The 14,503-nt window shown below is 42.6% G+C and overlaps 2 protein-coding genes across 3 annotated transcripts in view; one reads left to right on the top strand and one right to left on the bottom strand.

The window, feature by feature from the left end:
• Window positions 1-3,247, top strand: part of kifc3 (kinesin family member C3) — a 35,351-nt gene extending 32,104 nt beyond the window's left edge. For both annotated transcript variants that reach the window (XM_026379126.1, XM_026379128.1), the window contains one exon: window positions 2,142-3,247. In XM_026379126.1, the coding sequence (XP_026234911.1) occupies window positions 2,142-2,150 (9 nt within the window). In that variant the 3' untranslated portion in view covers window positions 2,151-3,247. The remainder of the gene's footprint in view (window positions 1-2,141) is intronic.
• On the bottom strand, window positions 2,752-14,005 carry katnb1 (katanin p80 (WD repeat containing) subunit B 1). Its single transcript, XM_026379134.1, has 21 exons — window positions 13,879-14,005; window positions 12,760-12,901; window positions 12,332-12,462; window positions 12,113-12,230; window positions 11,892-11,992; window positions 11,729-11,770; window positions 11,426-11,509; window positions 10,866-10,981; window positions 10,543-10,614; window positions 10,313-10,463; window positions 9,770-9,960; window positions 9,226-9,374; window positions 8,933-8,983; window positions 8,547-8,611; window positions 7,287-7,502; window positions 7,029-7,178; window positions 6,586-6,662; window positions 6,147-6,221; window positions 5,947-6,063; window positions 3,773-4,833; window positions 2,752-3,356 (listed from the first exon to the last, which is right to left on the bottom strand). The coding sequence occupies exons 2-20, from the start codon at window positions 12,797-12,799 to the stop codon at window positions 4,692-4,694; spliced, it is 2,088 nt and encodes a 695-aa protein (XP_026234919.1). The 5' UTR covers window positions 12,800-12,901; window positions 13,879-14,005; the 3' UTR covers window positions 2,752-3,356; window positions 3,773-4,691.
• Window positions 14,006-14,503: the final 498 nt, after the last annotated feature.

Raw genomic sequence — 14,503 nt, 5'->3', positions numbered from 1 at the left:
ACGGTTAGCTTAGCACAAAGACTGGAAGCAGAGAGAAACTGTTAGCTTAGCACAAAGACTAGAAGCAGGGGGAAACGGTTAGCTTAGCACAAAGACTGGAAGCAGAGAGAAACGGTTAGCTTAGCACAAAGACTGGAAGCAGGGGGAAACGGTTAGCTTAGCACAAAGACTAGAAGCAGGGAAACGGTTAGCTTAGCACAAAGACTGGAAGCAGAGAGAAACGGTTAGCTTAGCACAAAGACTAGAAGCAGAGGGAAACGGTTAGCTTAGCACAAAGACTAGAAGCAGGGAAACAGTTAGCTTAGCACAAAGACTGGAAGCAGGGAAACGGTTAGCTTAGCACAAACTAAAGGCAGGGAAACAGTTAGCTTAGCACAAAGACTAGAAGCAGGGAAACAGTTAGCTTAGTACAAAGACTGGAAGCAAGACTAGAAGCAGGGGGAAACGGTTAGCTTAGCACAAAGACTGGAAGCAGGGAAACAGTTAGCTTAGCACAAAGACTGGAAGCAGAGGGAAACGGTTAGCTTAGTACAAAGACTAGAAGCAGGGAAACAGTTAGCTTAGCACAAAGACTGGAAGCAGGGAAACGGTTAGCTTAGCACAAAGACTAGAAGCAGGGAAACAGTTAGCTTAGCACAAAGACTGGAAGCAGGGAAACGGTTAGCTTAGCACAAAGACTAGAAGCAGAGGGAAACGGTTAGCTTATCACAAAGACTAGAAGCAGGGAAACAGTTAGCTTAGCACAAAGACTGGAAGCAGGGAAACGGTTAGCTTAGCACAAAGACTAGAAGCAGGGGGAAACGGTTAGCTTAGCACAAAGACTGGAAGCAGAGAGAAACGGTTAGCTTAGCACAAAGACTAGAAGCAGAGGGAAACGGTTAGCTTAGCACAAAGACTAGAAGCAGGGAAACAGTTAGCTTAGCACAAAGACTGGAAGCAGGGAAACGGTTAGCTTAGCACAAAGACTAGAAGCAGGGAAACGGTTAGCTTAGCACAAAGACTAGAAGCAGGGAAACGGTTAGCTTAGCACAAAGACTGGAAGCAGGGAAACGGTTAGCTTAGCACAAAGACTGGAAGCAGAGGGAAACGGTTAGCTTAGCACAAAGACTGGAAGCAAGACTAGAAGCAGGGGGAAACGGTTAGCTTAGCACAAAGACTGGAAGCAGAGGGAAACGGTTAGCTTAGCACAAAGACTAGAAGCAGAGGGAAACGGTTAGCTTAGCACAAAGACTAGAAGCAGAGGGAAACGGTTAGCTTAGCACAAAGACTAGAAGCAGAGGGAAACGGTTAGCTTAGCACAAAGACTAGAAGCAGGGAAACAGTTAGCTTAGCACAAAGACTGGAAGCAGGGGGAAACAGTTAGCTTAGCACAAAGACTAGATCAGGGGGAAACAGTTAGCTTAGCACAAACCTGATTTTGAAATGTCTTTTTCCGTTGAATTCCTTGTGACTTCACAGCGAGTGGCTGTCCTGAGTGAGTTGTCTGGATGGTTCGTCTCTGGGTTTCCTCCATGTCTACACTGATAAATCTGAAAACGCCGTTAGTATCTGTTTAAATCCACCGTAGTCCCACAGTTTAACGACCTGTTTACACCAGTGCAGGTTAGTGTTTTCTAATGCTATTTATTTTTTGTAGCAGTAAATATGTACATCCAGTTAATACTTCGAAAACTTGGTCATTATTCAGTGTATATTAGCAAATGTTAGCATGCTAATGCTGAGGCCCATGATGCTATGTTAGTGCCACGTTACAAAAGTCTAAAACATATTACTGTAGTTCGACTATACGCCAAGATGGTATCTTTGAGTTTTTAATTATTTTAAAGAACCTATCTGATTGACTGTGTGACTTTGTTTTGTAACGTGGAACTAAAACAGTAGTTCTGCAGTTTGTCATAATCTATTGCACACATTCATATGTTGACCTGATGGTGGCGCTGCACTACATGAAACGCTATAGTTAGAGGAACAAGAATGTCTGATCTACATTCCATATCTGATATTTCAGTCTGGACCAAAGCGATGGAGCGACACCTCCGTCTGCTGGTGTCGGTTTTCACATTTATTGGGCACAGTGTGGACATGGTGGGATATGGAACTGGTAACGTTCCTGCTGTCTGATGGTCTGCTTTTCTCCGCAGGACGACTGAAACTGACGGCCTGAGAGACCTGGAGACAAAGATGTTGGACGTCCGGGTCTGAACGCAGGTTTCTCCTTGAGGAACGCGACCTCCATCCTGTCTTTGCTGGATTTATTTCTGTTTCCCAGATGGTGAAAGGATGAAGAACAAAGACTTTAATCACATCCACGGACTAGAGAAAAGGGCCAAATGTTTCAGTGTTGGTGTCTTGTTGAAGTGACTGCTATTAGAAGCCGACTCTATTGACTCTACTGAGAAGCCACTGAAGCTCGTCTTCGTGTGGACTGAACTGAAATCGTCACTAACATCTTTGTCATCAGTATACACTTCCAATCACAGTATTTCTTTAATGGTTTTGTGAAGTTGCACTTTAAACTCGTAGGTTATTTTCTAACCCACACTTTCAGGTGTGGCTGATTATAATATATGCATAATATGGTTCTATTATATTTATGTCTGACATGCTTTAATCCTGTTTTGTTGTTTTTATTTGGATTTTAAATTTTTGGTGCAGGATGTGGCCACGTGGAAACAAATCTGGAGCTGAAAACCAGGATTTCAATCCGTTTTTGATGAATCTGATTTTATCCGGTGTCGTTTTCTGAAGGAGGCTGACTTTGTGTCTTCTCAATCCTCCTCTATCCAGTCAGGGTACTCTGCGGATGCCGAGCAATACGAAGAACTCTTCCCCTGTACATGACTTTTTTGACCTCCTGTTGTTCCTGTGGATGTTTTTCATGCAGAGCGAACAAATCTTCGTCTTCCTTCAGCTCGATGAAGTGAAACAAAGACGCTCGCATCTTAACTTTGCTCGACTGTTTTTTCTCTGTGTGACCCTGCTGTCGTCTCGTTCTCTCTGTAAAAAAAAAAAAAAACGAATCTAGGAAACCACAGGTGACCTTTGACCTCAGACAGAGCAGATCTGTAGCAGTTGATGCGGTGCTGAGCTCGACGTGACGCAGGAGGAAGTGAACTGTTAGCTGTAGTCTTAGAAACGCGAATGAGCTGCTGTGTTGTTGATCTGACGTCTGCTTGCTTCGTCTCCACTGTAGAGTTCTACAGTTTTTATTTTGTATTCCCATTTTTAATAAATTCTCCAAAACAGACGCTTCAGTGAAATATGTGAAACATTGAACTGTTGGAGTTGCCACTTTGCTGTTTCTCTCTCGTGATGTGTCTGTACGTCACTTCAGGAGCTTCATGAAGAAAACATCGCTGTAAAAAAAGTTAAGTGAAGAAGAAATTCACATTTATTTACTGTTTTTAAACTAACATCAATTGATCGACTATCTGTGCTCAGGTTTCATGGTCGGAAAAACTAAGTGTACTTGAAAAGGAGAAGAATGCTGTAAGTAAGTGCAGATATTACTACTTTTACCCACAGTAAAAATACTACAAGTAACAGTCCTGTATTGTACATCTTACTTTTCTAAAATTAAATGAAGACAAAGGCCTTCAGGTTGTAAACTTATAGACAGAGTGAATCCAGACACTCGAGGACAATCACTAAGATGTGGCCGACCCAAACAAGAGAACGTGAACAGGTGCATTATGACAGTTAACAGCAACTTAAGAAGCACTAATGTAAAGTCATAGAAACTTAATTATTTCCACCGATTGTTTATTTCTACCTGGTGAACAACAGTGAGACTTTCATCAGACGACGTTCCACAGCAGCACTTCATCTTGGGACAGAGTCTATTGAAATAATCTCGACTTCAGTTCATCAGAACAAAGATCTGTTGTTAGCTGTGAGGTTCAGTGTGTCCCACAAACACCCGGTATTGTGTACACGTGGTCCATTCAGATCCACTCTGGTAACGGCAGCCTAACCAGGTTAGACAGAAGAATATGGATCAACTTGGGTCCCTGTTCTATAAAACAGAGTGGACCCATAAAGACTTGTACAAGCCGCAGTCCAACATGTACAACTTTATTTAAATAAACATTAAGAACTGTACATTTAAAATCAAAGTGTCAGGAAAGTAGAAAAAGTCTGAAGCAGTGTTTTTGTTCTTCACGAGTCAGTTTATGTCGGTTCATTATGAACGATTACTTCAATCTACCCGAGATCCAGAGATTCAGGTGTGCAGAGACACAAACATGGCCGACACCACGTCTGGTTTTCAAACAGTCGATCATCAGCAGAGTCACTTTCAAACAATAAGGAGTTCGACGAGATCACTGATCCACAGAACCAGGTTTCAGGTTACAGGTTTCCAGTCTGAGTTCATAAACATGTTTCCTAAAATGGAACTTCTCCTTGAACATTTGAACTTTCATTTTGATCTTGTTTGTTGGCGTAAGAAGAAATAAAACTACAGTCAAACGTATCCTACTCACAGCCGGGATCATCTGGCGTTTCTGTCACAGTTCACAGCTGGTCTTGGATCATGGGCACAGAGCCCAGAACACTGGCTCACCTGCACTCAGGAGGATTCAGATCCATCAGCTGTTTATTTACAGCCCCAGTGTAGAACAAGAGTCAGAGTCCCGCCGCAAATCAGCCCGATCGCAGTAGGTGTGAAAAGCAGTTTGGAAACGCGTTTATCAGAGCGAGTCGTCGAGCGGAGCCATGAGCAGCTGCAGCTCTTTGAAGGTGCTGCCGTGCCGGCCCACCTGCTCCGCCTTGTTCTTCACAATGTTGCTCAGGTTCTTCAGCTGCTTGCAGCACGCCCGGCACTTCTGGTGTCTGCAACACACACAGATTTCAGGTCTCCGTAACCAGAGGTGCAGTTTAATCAATCAAATGTCATTTTTACCTCAAAGCAGCTACTGCTACCTGCAACCTGACACAAACACCTGCTCAGTTTGTTGTCGGGATGTTTTTTATGATGATGCGTTTACGTATTTTTCATGTTACGGCAGCTGTTTTTATGAGAAACAAGGGGTGTAACTGTTCGGTTCATACCTTTGTTTTTTTGGTTAGTGCTTTACTTTTCTATGGTGTTGGATCCTCTCAAGACACAAATGACCTACAGCCTGTACTGTCCCTGAATGCAGCATACCAGAGTGGCTTTGTGTAATCTCTGTGCACAAAGGTGAGAGACTTAAGGTCATCTCACAAGAAACACAGTTACTGTGGAGGTGGTGACGTTAAATTCACCACACCTCCCCCATAGAAACAGAAACTGAAATGAATAAAGTCTGAATGAAGCTTTACTTTGTTTTTAGACTGAGATCCTGAAATCAGGCTACAGTCGAATCTAGTTTAGTTCATGTTATGTTTTTCTACAATTAGAAAGTAAAACCTGGAAAAAAAAACAAAAACAAAACAATAACATATCTACGACAGGATAACATAGGGTGTGTGTGTGTGTGTGTGTGTGTGTGTGTGTGTGTGTCACTCTCCGTTTTAGAACCATTACACGTCTACGACGCTCTCGTTATCAAACTGTTCAGAAACGTCAGAATGAGAGATTTATCACACGAGTGATGAACATGATCCACACACATGTTAAGGTTATCTACCTTTACGTGTCACTGTCTGTATTCAAGTACAGTTTTGAGGTACTTGAACTTGCAGTATTTACACATACTTTCTACTTTGTATTATCACACAGGAGTAGGAACTTTGAAATTCACAAACTGTTTCTTCTACTACAGTATATGAAGTCATTTACAGTCAGCTCTACAACATGATAACTTAGTGAATTAGTATTTCCACAGTGCAGTAATGATACTTTTACTAAATATTATTATTAAAATTGCTCACCAGCCGTGATGTACGGTTAAACAGCAGAAACACAAACTGGGTTTGGTTTGTGTTTCTGCTGTAACAGATGTGGATGCGGCCGTTACTCACCGCTCCTCTCGGGAGATGTCGACTCCGACAGACGGCGCGGCCATCAGCGTGTCCGAAATCAACATCCAGAAATGTTTCATGATGAGCTTCAGAGACGTGCAGCCAGTCTGCATGTAGCTGAGGAAACGCAGAAAGGATCATCATCACCTTTACTTTGTGCTGTGTCTGATGTAATTAGTAATTATGTACCCGTCACTCACCTCTCATATTTACTCTGCAGCAGTTTGTCGATCTGAGGGAGAATCGTCGTACAATTGTCCAGTTTCCATAAAGTCCTGAAACACGACAACAAGCTCAGTTCACTGTTTGTTCGTCAGTAAAATATCTTCAGTGTAGTGAGTGGAGTAGAGCTGCATTTCAGGAACGACTTCCTGAAGGCGTGTGGTGGTTTTTACTGGTGTGCAGCGCCCCCCAGAGGGCGACTTGATATTTGATTTCATTCTGTTCCTCGTGTTCCCTTTCTCTCTTTCTCTTCAGTAACATTAAAATAATGAAACATGTTCGACTGTATTTTTCATAAAAAGAATAAGAGATCCAGATTTCATCGTGTCTATGTTTAGAATTTTTAAAGTGTGGTGGTGAGTCTGAGGATGACGACAGAAACTTGTGTTTCCGTGTTAGAATGATGTAATGACTCACGGCTGCAGGTTGATGATGTTGAGGATGTCCACAACAATCGACAGGTCATTCATGGAGACGGCCGAGTCCAGGGCGCTCTGCGGACAGGAAGAAGACAGGAAGTGTTTACTGAGCAGGGAAACACTAACACAATGAGATGTGGCTGAAAGTGTCAGCACAAAGTGAGTAAGTGGAGGCCGTGCTGAGATTCTGTAGTCTGAATAAATAAAGTACTGGAATTTACCCAGTACTATAGTACATACGGTGTAGTACATCAGAACAAAAATATTTGGACAGCGACCGTCTCAAATGTTATGCCCTTCTTCCTTTTTTTTACTCACCCAAATCGTGCTGTGAACAAGAGCTCAGTTGAGTCTGTTTGATCTGACACAGCTAAAAAAAAAAGAGCGAGAACTAGTTTTTCTGTCACTGCGTATTAGACTACACTGAGGTCAGAGTCTGACCTTCATGTCCTCTCGGGCCCACACAGCTCGAATTGTCTCCAGGTTCTTGTGTCGGCTGCTAAGCATCACACACATGGTGTCGTGACCTTTTTTGATCTGAGACAGAGCCTCCTCTTCGCTCAGAGCTCCAGGTCTGTTGTTGGGTGAAGACTGAGAAACAGTCAGACACAGAAACAAAGTGGGTTTGAGGGTTTCGTGCCGTATTACAAGAATAAAACATCAAAAGTAGATTAAGACAGAAAAACTGTTCAGACTCACAGGGAGGAAGTCGGCCACGTTCAGGCCGATGGGCTCGTTCCTGGTGCTCGGGATGATTTTAGGTTGTGGTTTAGTCTTGGCCATGGTGATTGGAGGCTGAGCGGGGGGGAGGACAGAGGACACCGGGCCAGCGGCTGAGGGGCCTGGACGTTTCACACAGGAGACCACTGTAGGTTCCACCCTCTGGACAGGGGTAGAGGAGGCCAGCGGAGGAGGCTTTAATACACAGAAATACGGTCGGGTCACAAGAGCGGCATTATTGGGATTGCGTTACAATAAAGACACCACAGCAGCTCTGAACTGCAGAGAGCGATGAACAATACAGGATCATTCTCATGTCTAATGAGACGGTTCAGTCCAACAGCAGAACACAGAAGAAGCAAAGTGTGATTCATCGACCTGCAGCAGCTGTGGAGTCAGACTGTAGCTGATCAGTGAAACCGTTTCCTCCAACACCCAAAATATCTCTGGTTCAACATTTGATTCATTTACATTTAGTTCTTTGGCAGATGCTTCTATCTAAAGCGACTTACAAGTGAGGAACAAAACAAGCAAAATATCTAGAAAGAGCTGTTTCAGTTTTATGGGGAAGAGCAAGAAACATTCGGCCTCTGTCATCTGACGATAAAACCTGAGCTGAATCCATCTTCACTCCACAGAGAATGAGACAAGAAAACACGAACACAGCTGAAGCTGCAGCAGCACAAAGACAATTGTGAAAAGATGGTTGAACAGAAGAAACGTTAATGTTCCTTTTAGTCTGATCTGCTGCTGTTTACAGGAAGAATCAGCTCTAGGATGAATGTTGGTTAAAGAATCTCACTGTGTTGATGGTATCAACCCTTTAATTTCTTCTGTCAAGCTAAAGTCAGTCCATAGAGTTTTAGTCACAATGTGAAGGAGAAGCTGAGAACAGCTGTAGCCAGTGGACAACACAGATGGAGACTTAAACATTTCTGAACATATAAATATTTAAATGTTTTAGTTCCTTTGACAAAAATGAACAAAAATTCAAATGACTAAAACAAACATTTCCATTAAACAACTAAAACTAACTCCTTTCTAAATACTGCAGTTTATCTTCACTCCTGTGGACAAACTCTATACTCGAATTGACAAATGCTTAATACCCTTTACATAAAGTTTGGTATGTGAAGAATTGTTAAAGTTACAGGATCAATACACTAAAGACACTGAGGCCGTCTCCAGCTACACATTAAACCTCACTCAGTGACCACTGAAGCTGCTGCGTTCACTGACCTGCTGCTTGTCAGGAAACGGAGATGCTACGTCCTTCATCTGACGGCCGATCGCCAACACAGTCTCTGAGAAGAAGAGCAAACAGTCTTCACTGCATCTCTTATCACTCACTTTACATTTTAAATGTTATTTTGGTTTCTCTGGCACAAACTTTCCAGGCTGCAGTTTACTGCACCTAATAACTCCCTGGAGTTAACATTTGTCAAGTCAATATCAGACAAATATTAAGCCCCATGTTCCCACCAGACTCACATCAGAGGAATACTGCAGGAAAGCTGCACTTTTGGAAATGTCTGATTGTTATAGCGCATATAAACACATAAACCTACTTGACGTCTTCGAGTTACAAGTCTGTGACAATGGACACAATGCAGCGATGGACTCACCATCCTCTGGAGGAGCAGGAAAAGGTTCTGATATCTTCGGAGGAGTTCGAGCTGAAACAGAAAAACAAGCGAGCTAAAATCAAAAATGTATTTTACGTTTTACAAGAAATGTTTAATTTTAAATAAAAGCTGCGGGAAAAATCTAATATGCTAGCGAGAAAATGTAAAATGTTAACTAGAAACGAATTACTGAAGAAAACAACCCAAGCTGAACGCGGTCTCCCAAACTGAACTGGACGTTTTAAATGAAACCCTGAAATCTGAACTGAACCGTTTGCTGACTGTCGACCTACAGATGACGTTCTTCGGCTGAAAAATCTCCTTGAAGTCTTCTGCGTTGTGAATTTCAGCTGACGAAAGTTTCTCTTCGGCCTCGTCTTCACTGGGGCTCCGCCTCTCTCCTTCGGGGCTCCGCCGGTCAGCGTCAGAACTCTGCTTCACCCTGATGACATCAAACCATTACAAAGCCTCAGAACGTGGAAGTTGGAAGTTTTACACTGATCAGTGGAAAAAGAAAATGAGTGAATAAAGTATTTCCCTCCTTCACATCAGTATTCAGCAGAAGTGTGACTCCACAGCATGAACACTGCTGTCCCTTTAAGTCTCAGGTGTCTTGCAGACTGCATTGGGTTTATTTAATTGCATTCATTGTACCGTCCACCTACTCAAACCTTCCAGGACCTGCTGCAGAGGAGCATCCCCACAGCACTTTAGAGGGGGCGGATACTTTTACAATCACTGACTTAGTTTTATTTTTCCATTAATTTAGTTGATCGGGGTCAGGATGTTCGTCTCCCTCTGCTCCACAGTGTGTGGCTGACAGCAGGATAGTCTTACCTCTGTGAGCTGCAGGTGGTCGTGGGTCTCTCGTAGTTCTTTCGCAGTGCGGATCCTTTAGGGTCCTTGGGCTCTGTGAGCGGCTGATTGTCCTGGATAATTCCCTGGATCACAGAGCCGCCGCTTTTTCTCACCCTCTTCAAATCGACCACGTAGGACGACACACTGGAGAGCTGGTGGGACACGCCGATCTGAGCAGGAGAGGAGAGCAATGCTGCTGTTAGTCTCAGCGTCATTAAACTACAGTGTAACTAAGTGTAACAGCTTCACAGAGAGAAGCCACACTTTGGTGAGTCAGAGTGTAAATTAAAACACACAAAGACACGTTACTGGTTTCCTCAGGTTTTCCTCAGTGTTCAGGGTTTCATACAGTTAATGCAGATTTGACTTTAAATGCATAAACTGCTGATTTGCTGACAATCCACACTCAAGAATTCACACTGATAAAAATCTCTCTGTTTCTACTTGCACAAAAAACATTTTCCTGTTGAAAAAGAGGAGATTTGAGTGTCTACAAGGATCAGTGATGTTGGAGCTACACACCAGCTGCTGGTTGCAGACTGCCAGGTCAGACACTTTTCCCCAGCCAACCGGCACCACGTCGAAGCAGCGGTCAGGCTCCCAGCCGAAGACCCGCAGAGAGTCTGTGGCCCCGCTGTACAGACAGCTGCCATCCGGGCTGAACAGAATACACCTGAAACCACAGATCAGATGTCAGACTCCATCAGCACGCTGTCCAACACGCCACACTCACCTGACTGGTAGTAACTCACCTGACTGGACTCGTGTCTCCTTCCAGGGATCCAATCACGGTAAATTTCTCCAGATCCCACAGCTTGATGGTCCTGCAGACAACACAAAGGTTAGAGACTCTCACAGACACACTGTCAACATCCATCAGGCAAGAAAAAACGGTGTCAGATTAATAAAATTTAAAACAGTTAAGGAAAAACATTTCTAGTGGGTTGAGCAACAAAACTGTGAAACATTTGGAGCATCATGACATACCAGCATCAGCAGAAACAATTTTTTTTTTTTTTTTTTTTTACATTTTTCAGTGGTCCCTCTGTGCAAAACAGACACACAGGTGTGGTACCTGTCAGAGCTGCCTGATGCCAGCAGATACTCGTTAGGGTGAAACTGGACGATGTTGACGGCTGCTGTGTGAGATTTGAACTCTGTGATTGTCTTCCCCTGAGTCAGGTCCCACAGCTGATGAAGACAAGAGACAACAATAATTCTCTTCACCTGAAGAGAATCCAGCTTCAGTATGTAACAAAGGGTCTGTGATTTCATCATATTCTTAATGTTGTAGTTACTAATCACAGGGAACCTAAGGCCCACTAGTTGCTAGTGTAATCTAATGCGTCTCAGTCAATGAACATGCAAAGTGTAAAAAAAAAAAAAAAAAGAAATTTCCAGTATTTCCAATAATTAAAAATAATAATAGAAAAACAGCTACAACCTGAGTTCACCACACTGCTGCTTCTCAGGATTTAATCGTAGTAAAGCTGATTTCTTTTCTGCTGATGTGTTTTTCAAACAATAAATAAACACATAATTATGAATCTGACCATTTAAACTAATCTAAAAAAAGTTTGAAGCTCTGCAGGTGCAGGTGAACATTGGCGTCTCATTAACCAGAACAGTTCGTACCTTGACTGTACAGTCGTCACTGGCTGAAGCCAACCACTTCCCATCTGGACTGAAGGCCAGACTCCTCACTGCCTGAGTGTGACCCTGGAATACACACACCAAAGGATATTCCCAATGTCAAACTAAACTTTAATTCTGAAATACACTGACTGCTGGTTTTAATATCTAGACCAGGAAGAACTTCTGCAGTCTTGCTCTTTAAAATACACTTTGATGAAATATCTGCTCATATCAGAGACATCAGGATATTTACCCAACAAATATTTATCTAAGATCATCTACAAACACACAGAGAGCACTCACCTTATACCTGAACACATATCCTTTCCTCCGTACATCCCACAGCTGAATGAGGAACCAGATTCAAGTGTTAAAATAAGACACACTCAAGAAGTAAAAGTACTGCATTATCAAGAAGTAACACATTGTTGCAGACTGTGAAATACAAACATAGCAGGACATCGACCTTGATATTTGTGTCCATGGAGCTCGAGGCAAGGAAGTCTCCAAATGGGTGGAATCCCAGACTGGTAATGTTGGATTTGTGTCCCATCAGAGTCCTTAAAACTGGACATAACAAGAGAAGTTTAAGCTTTTTAAATGACTGTAGCCAACAGCTAGTGGCTGTCAGTTACTAAGATCCAGTGAGATCTGTCTACACAATAATTTGAAGACATGTACACTCACTCTTTGCAGCCTCCAGGTCCCAGACTCGTATTGATCCAGACTGTGAACCAGCAACCACCTGCTCCTCTGACATGTTGAACTGGACACACTCTACTGGATTCTTGTGACCAGTGAGACTCTGAGAGGAACACACACAGTCAGGATACAGTCACAGATACATGTAATAACTTCAGTGCAGTGTTGATTTCTGAGCTGCTGTTCACATCATGCACGTCTCACCATGATGCAGTTGGCCTTGCTCACAGCCCAGATGTTGACCCTGCAGTCCTCTCCCCCTGTGGCCATCAGGCGGCCAGAGCTTTTCCCCACAGCCAAACAGGAAACACTGCTGGAGTGAGCCTCGAACTCCTCTGTACAACAACACAGGAGGAACAAAGTTAACTGCAACTGGAGAAGTAAGGAGTGCTACTCAGTATGATCAGCTACATCTGTGACAGAAAACTTATTTAAAGTTTATCAATTCACAGCATGCAGCCAAATTTAAACTATCTAGAGAATTTTCCATTTTAAATTAGTGTGAAAAATGATCTGTTGGTGAATCCAAGCAGTTCAACTTAAAAAAAAGACTCATCAGAGACCTGTACTAGTCTCTTGTGTTGATCTTTTGTATCATCTTTTCGCAACTTGAAAAAACAATGTGTACTCACGCAGTCGCCATGAGATCTTGGTGGTGCTGGCAGCAGCCATACTGGTCGCACAGGGAGACTGGCTGCTTGGTTTGAACTGGACCAGTGCTGAGGTTAATTCATGAAATCAGTTAGGATCACTGATGTCAGCTTCTCATTTGCTCTGTAGACCAGGGGAAATGAAAAATAGTGAGAGACCAAATAGTGGGGCGTTAATGTTCCTGTGGGAAGGAGATGTTGAAGACAAGAGGTACAGAAGAAGATAAAGAGAACAGGTGGTGTTCCTAAATCAGAGAACAGAGACAGAACCCTGATTCTGTGTTGAACTTAATGCTGCTGATAACATGAATGTTTGAGTCCAGACCTGTTCCGCATGGCTCATAAATCAGTTTCAGCAGAAAAAAACATGTTCAGTTTAATTCATGAACAGATTCAAGCAGAGAAAAGCTGACAAAGAAACATTTGTAGTATTAAAAACTAAGAAGTAATAAGAACTAAGGACAGAGATCAGTCTTGTAGAGACCTGCAGCAGATTTTAACCCTTTATGTGCAAAATGCATCTGTGAAGTTACTAAAGCTTCAGGTACAAAAGTACAATATGTTACTCAAGTAGCCTCAACTGGTACTCGAGTAGCTTAATGTAATGAGTTACTTCCCACCACAGGTAACACTAACGTAAGCTTAGTTAACAAGTTACTAGCTAATTAATACAAATTAATAATAGCTTAAATCTAAGTTAACTTTAAAAATCGAATTAAAAGGCTTCAATTATCTAATTAACCAAGGGTCAGTTTGAAAACAACTTAACCAGCGTTCAGAATAAAAGGCTTAAGTCACCTGTCGGCTGATTCTTGTAACGACCTTTAGGTAACGACCTTTAGGTAACGACCTTTAGGTAACGATCTTTAGGTAACGACCTTTAGGTAACGATCTTTAGGTAACGACCTTTAGGTAACGACCTTTAGGTAACGACCTTTACCGTGTGTGGAGCTGAGGTCACTCGTTGGTTAACGAGCAGACGCTAACGTTACTGTTAGCTAGCTAAGTTAACTAGCGCTAACTAACCACCCGTCGGTCTGTAGCAGCTTGAGCTGATCTGTTGTCTTCTCAGCGCTCAAATATAAAAACCCGTCGATTCACCTTCGTCTGTTCAGATCCTCATGTGAACGTTGCTCGACTTTCAACCGTCGGTCGACACGTCTGCGACTCAGAGCAACTTGTTGACAGTTCGGTTGCCCCTCGGCTGCAGCTTAGCAACGGAACGACCCACACGTCACGTCCGCTAACGTCAAAAACGTCATTTGTTCTTCTGGTAGGATTCACGGCAGACTAGACGCAGCTAGGACGACGTTCTGCCCCCTACTGGCCACAGATAGAAACCCAGTGTCACAGGGGCCACAGAGAGAAGTTCAACCAGAAATAAAGAAAAAAGGTTAAAATGACCAATAATAATAATAAACATAATAAAAAAAACAAACGTTTTCCTTGTGCATTTGATCCGCTCGACCCTGAACACGGCAGGTTAGTCTGCACCATAGAAAAGCTAATTTAGTATCAGTGTTAATGATGAAGATGACAAAGATATACATAAAGATGATTTTATTGTCAAATCCTCGTTTTCAGGAAAAGACAAAAATGTACATTAAAAACGACTTTACTATATTAATGTGTTAATATTAGTGTTACTGAATGAAGGGTTATGCCCGTTGACCTGTTAATACAAACAGAATAACCAATATTAATAATATTAAATAACTAAACATTC

The sequence above is a fragment of the Anabas testudineus genome, chromosome 3 (assembly GCF_900324465.2).
Source record: "Anabas testudineus chromosome 3, fAnaTes1.2, whole genome shotgun sequence".
Taxonomy (NCBI): Eukaryota; Metazoa; Chordata; class Actinopteri; order Anabantiformes; family Anabantidae; genus Anabas; species Anabas testudineus.
The sequence above is the reverse complement of the archived record's forward strand: the minus strand, read 5'-3'. Positions and strand labels throughout refer to the sequence as shown.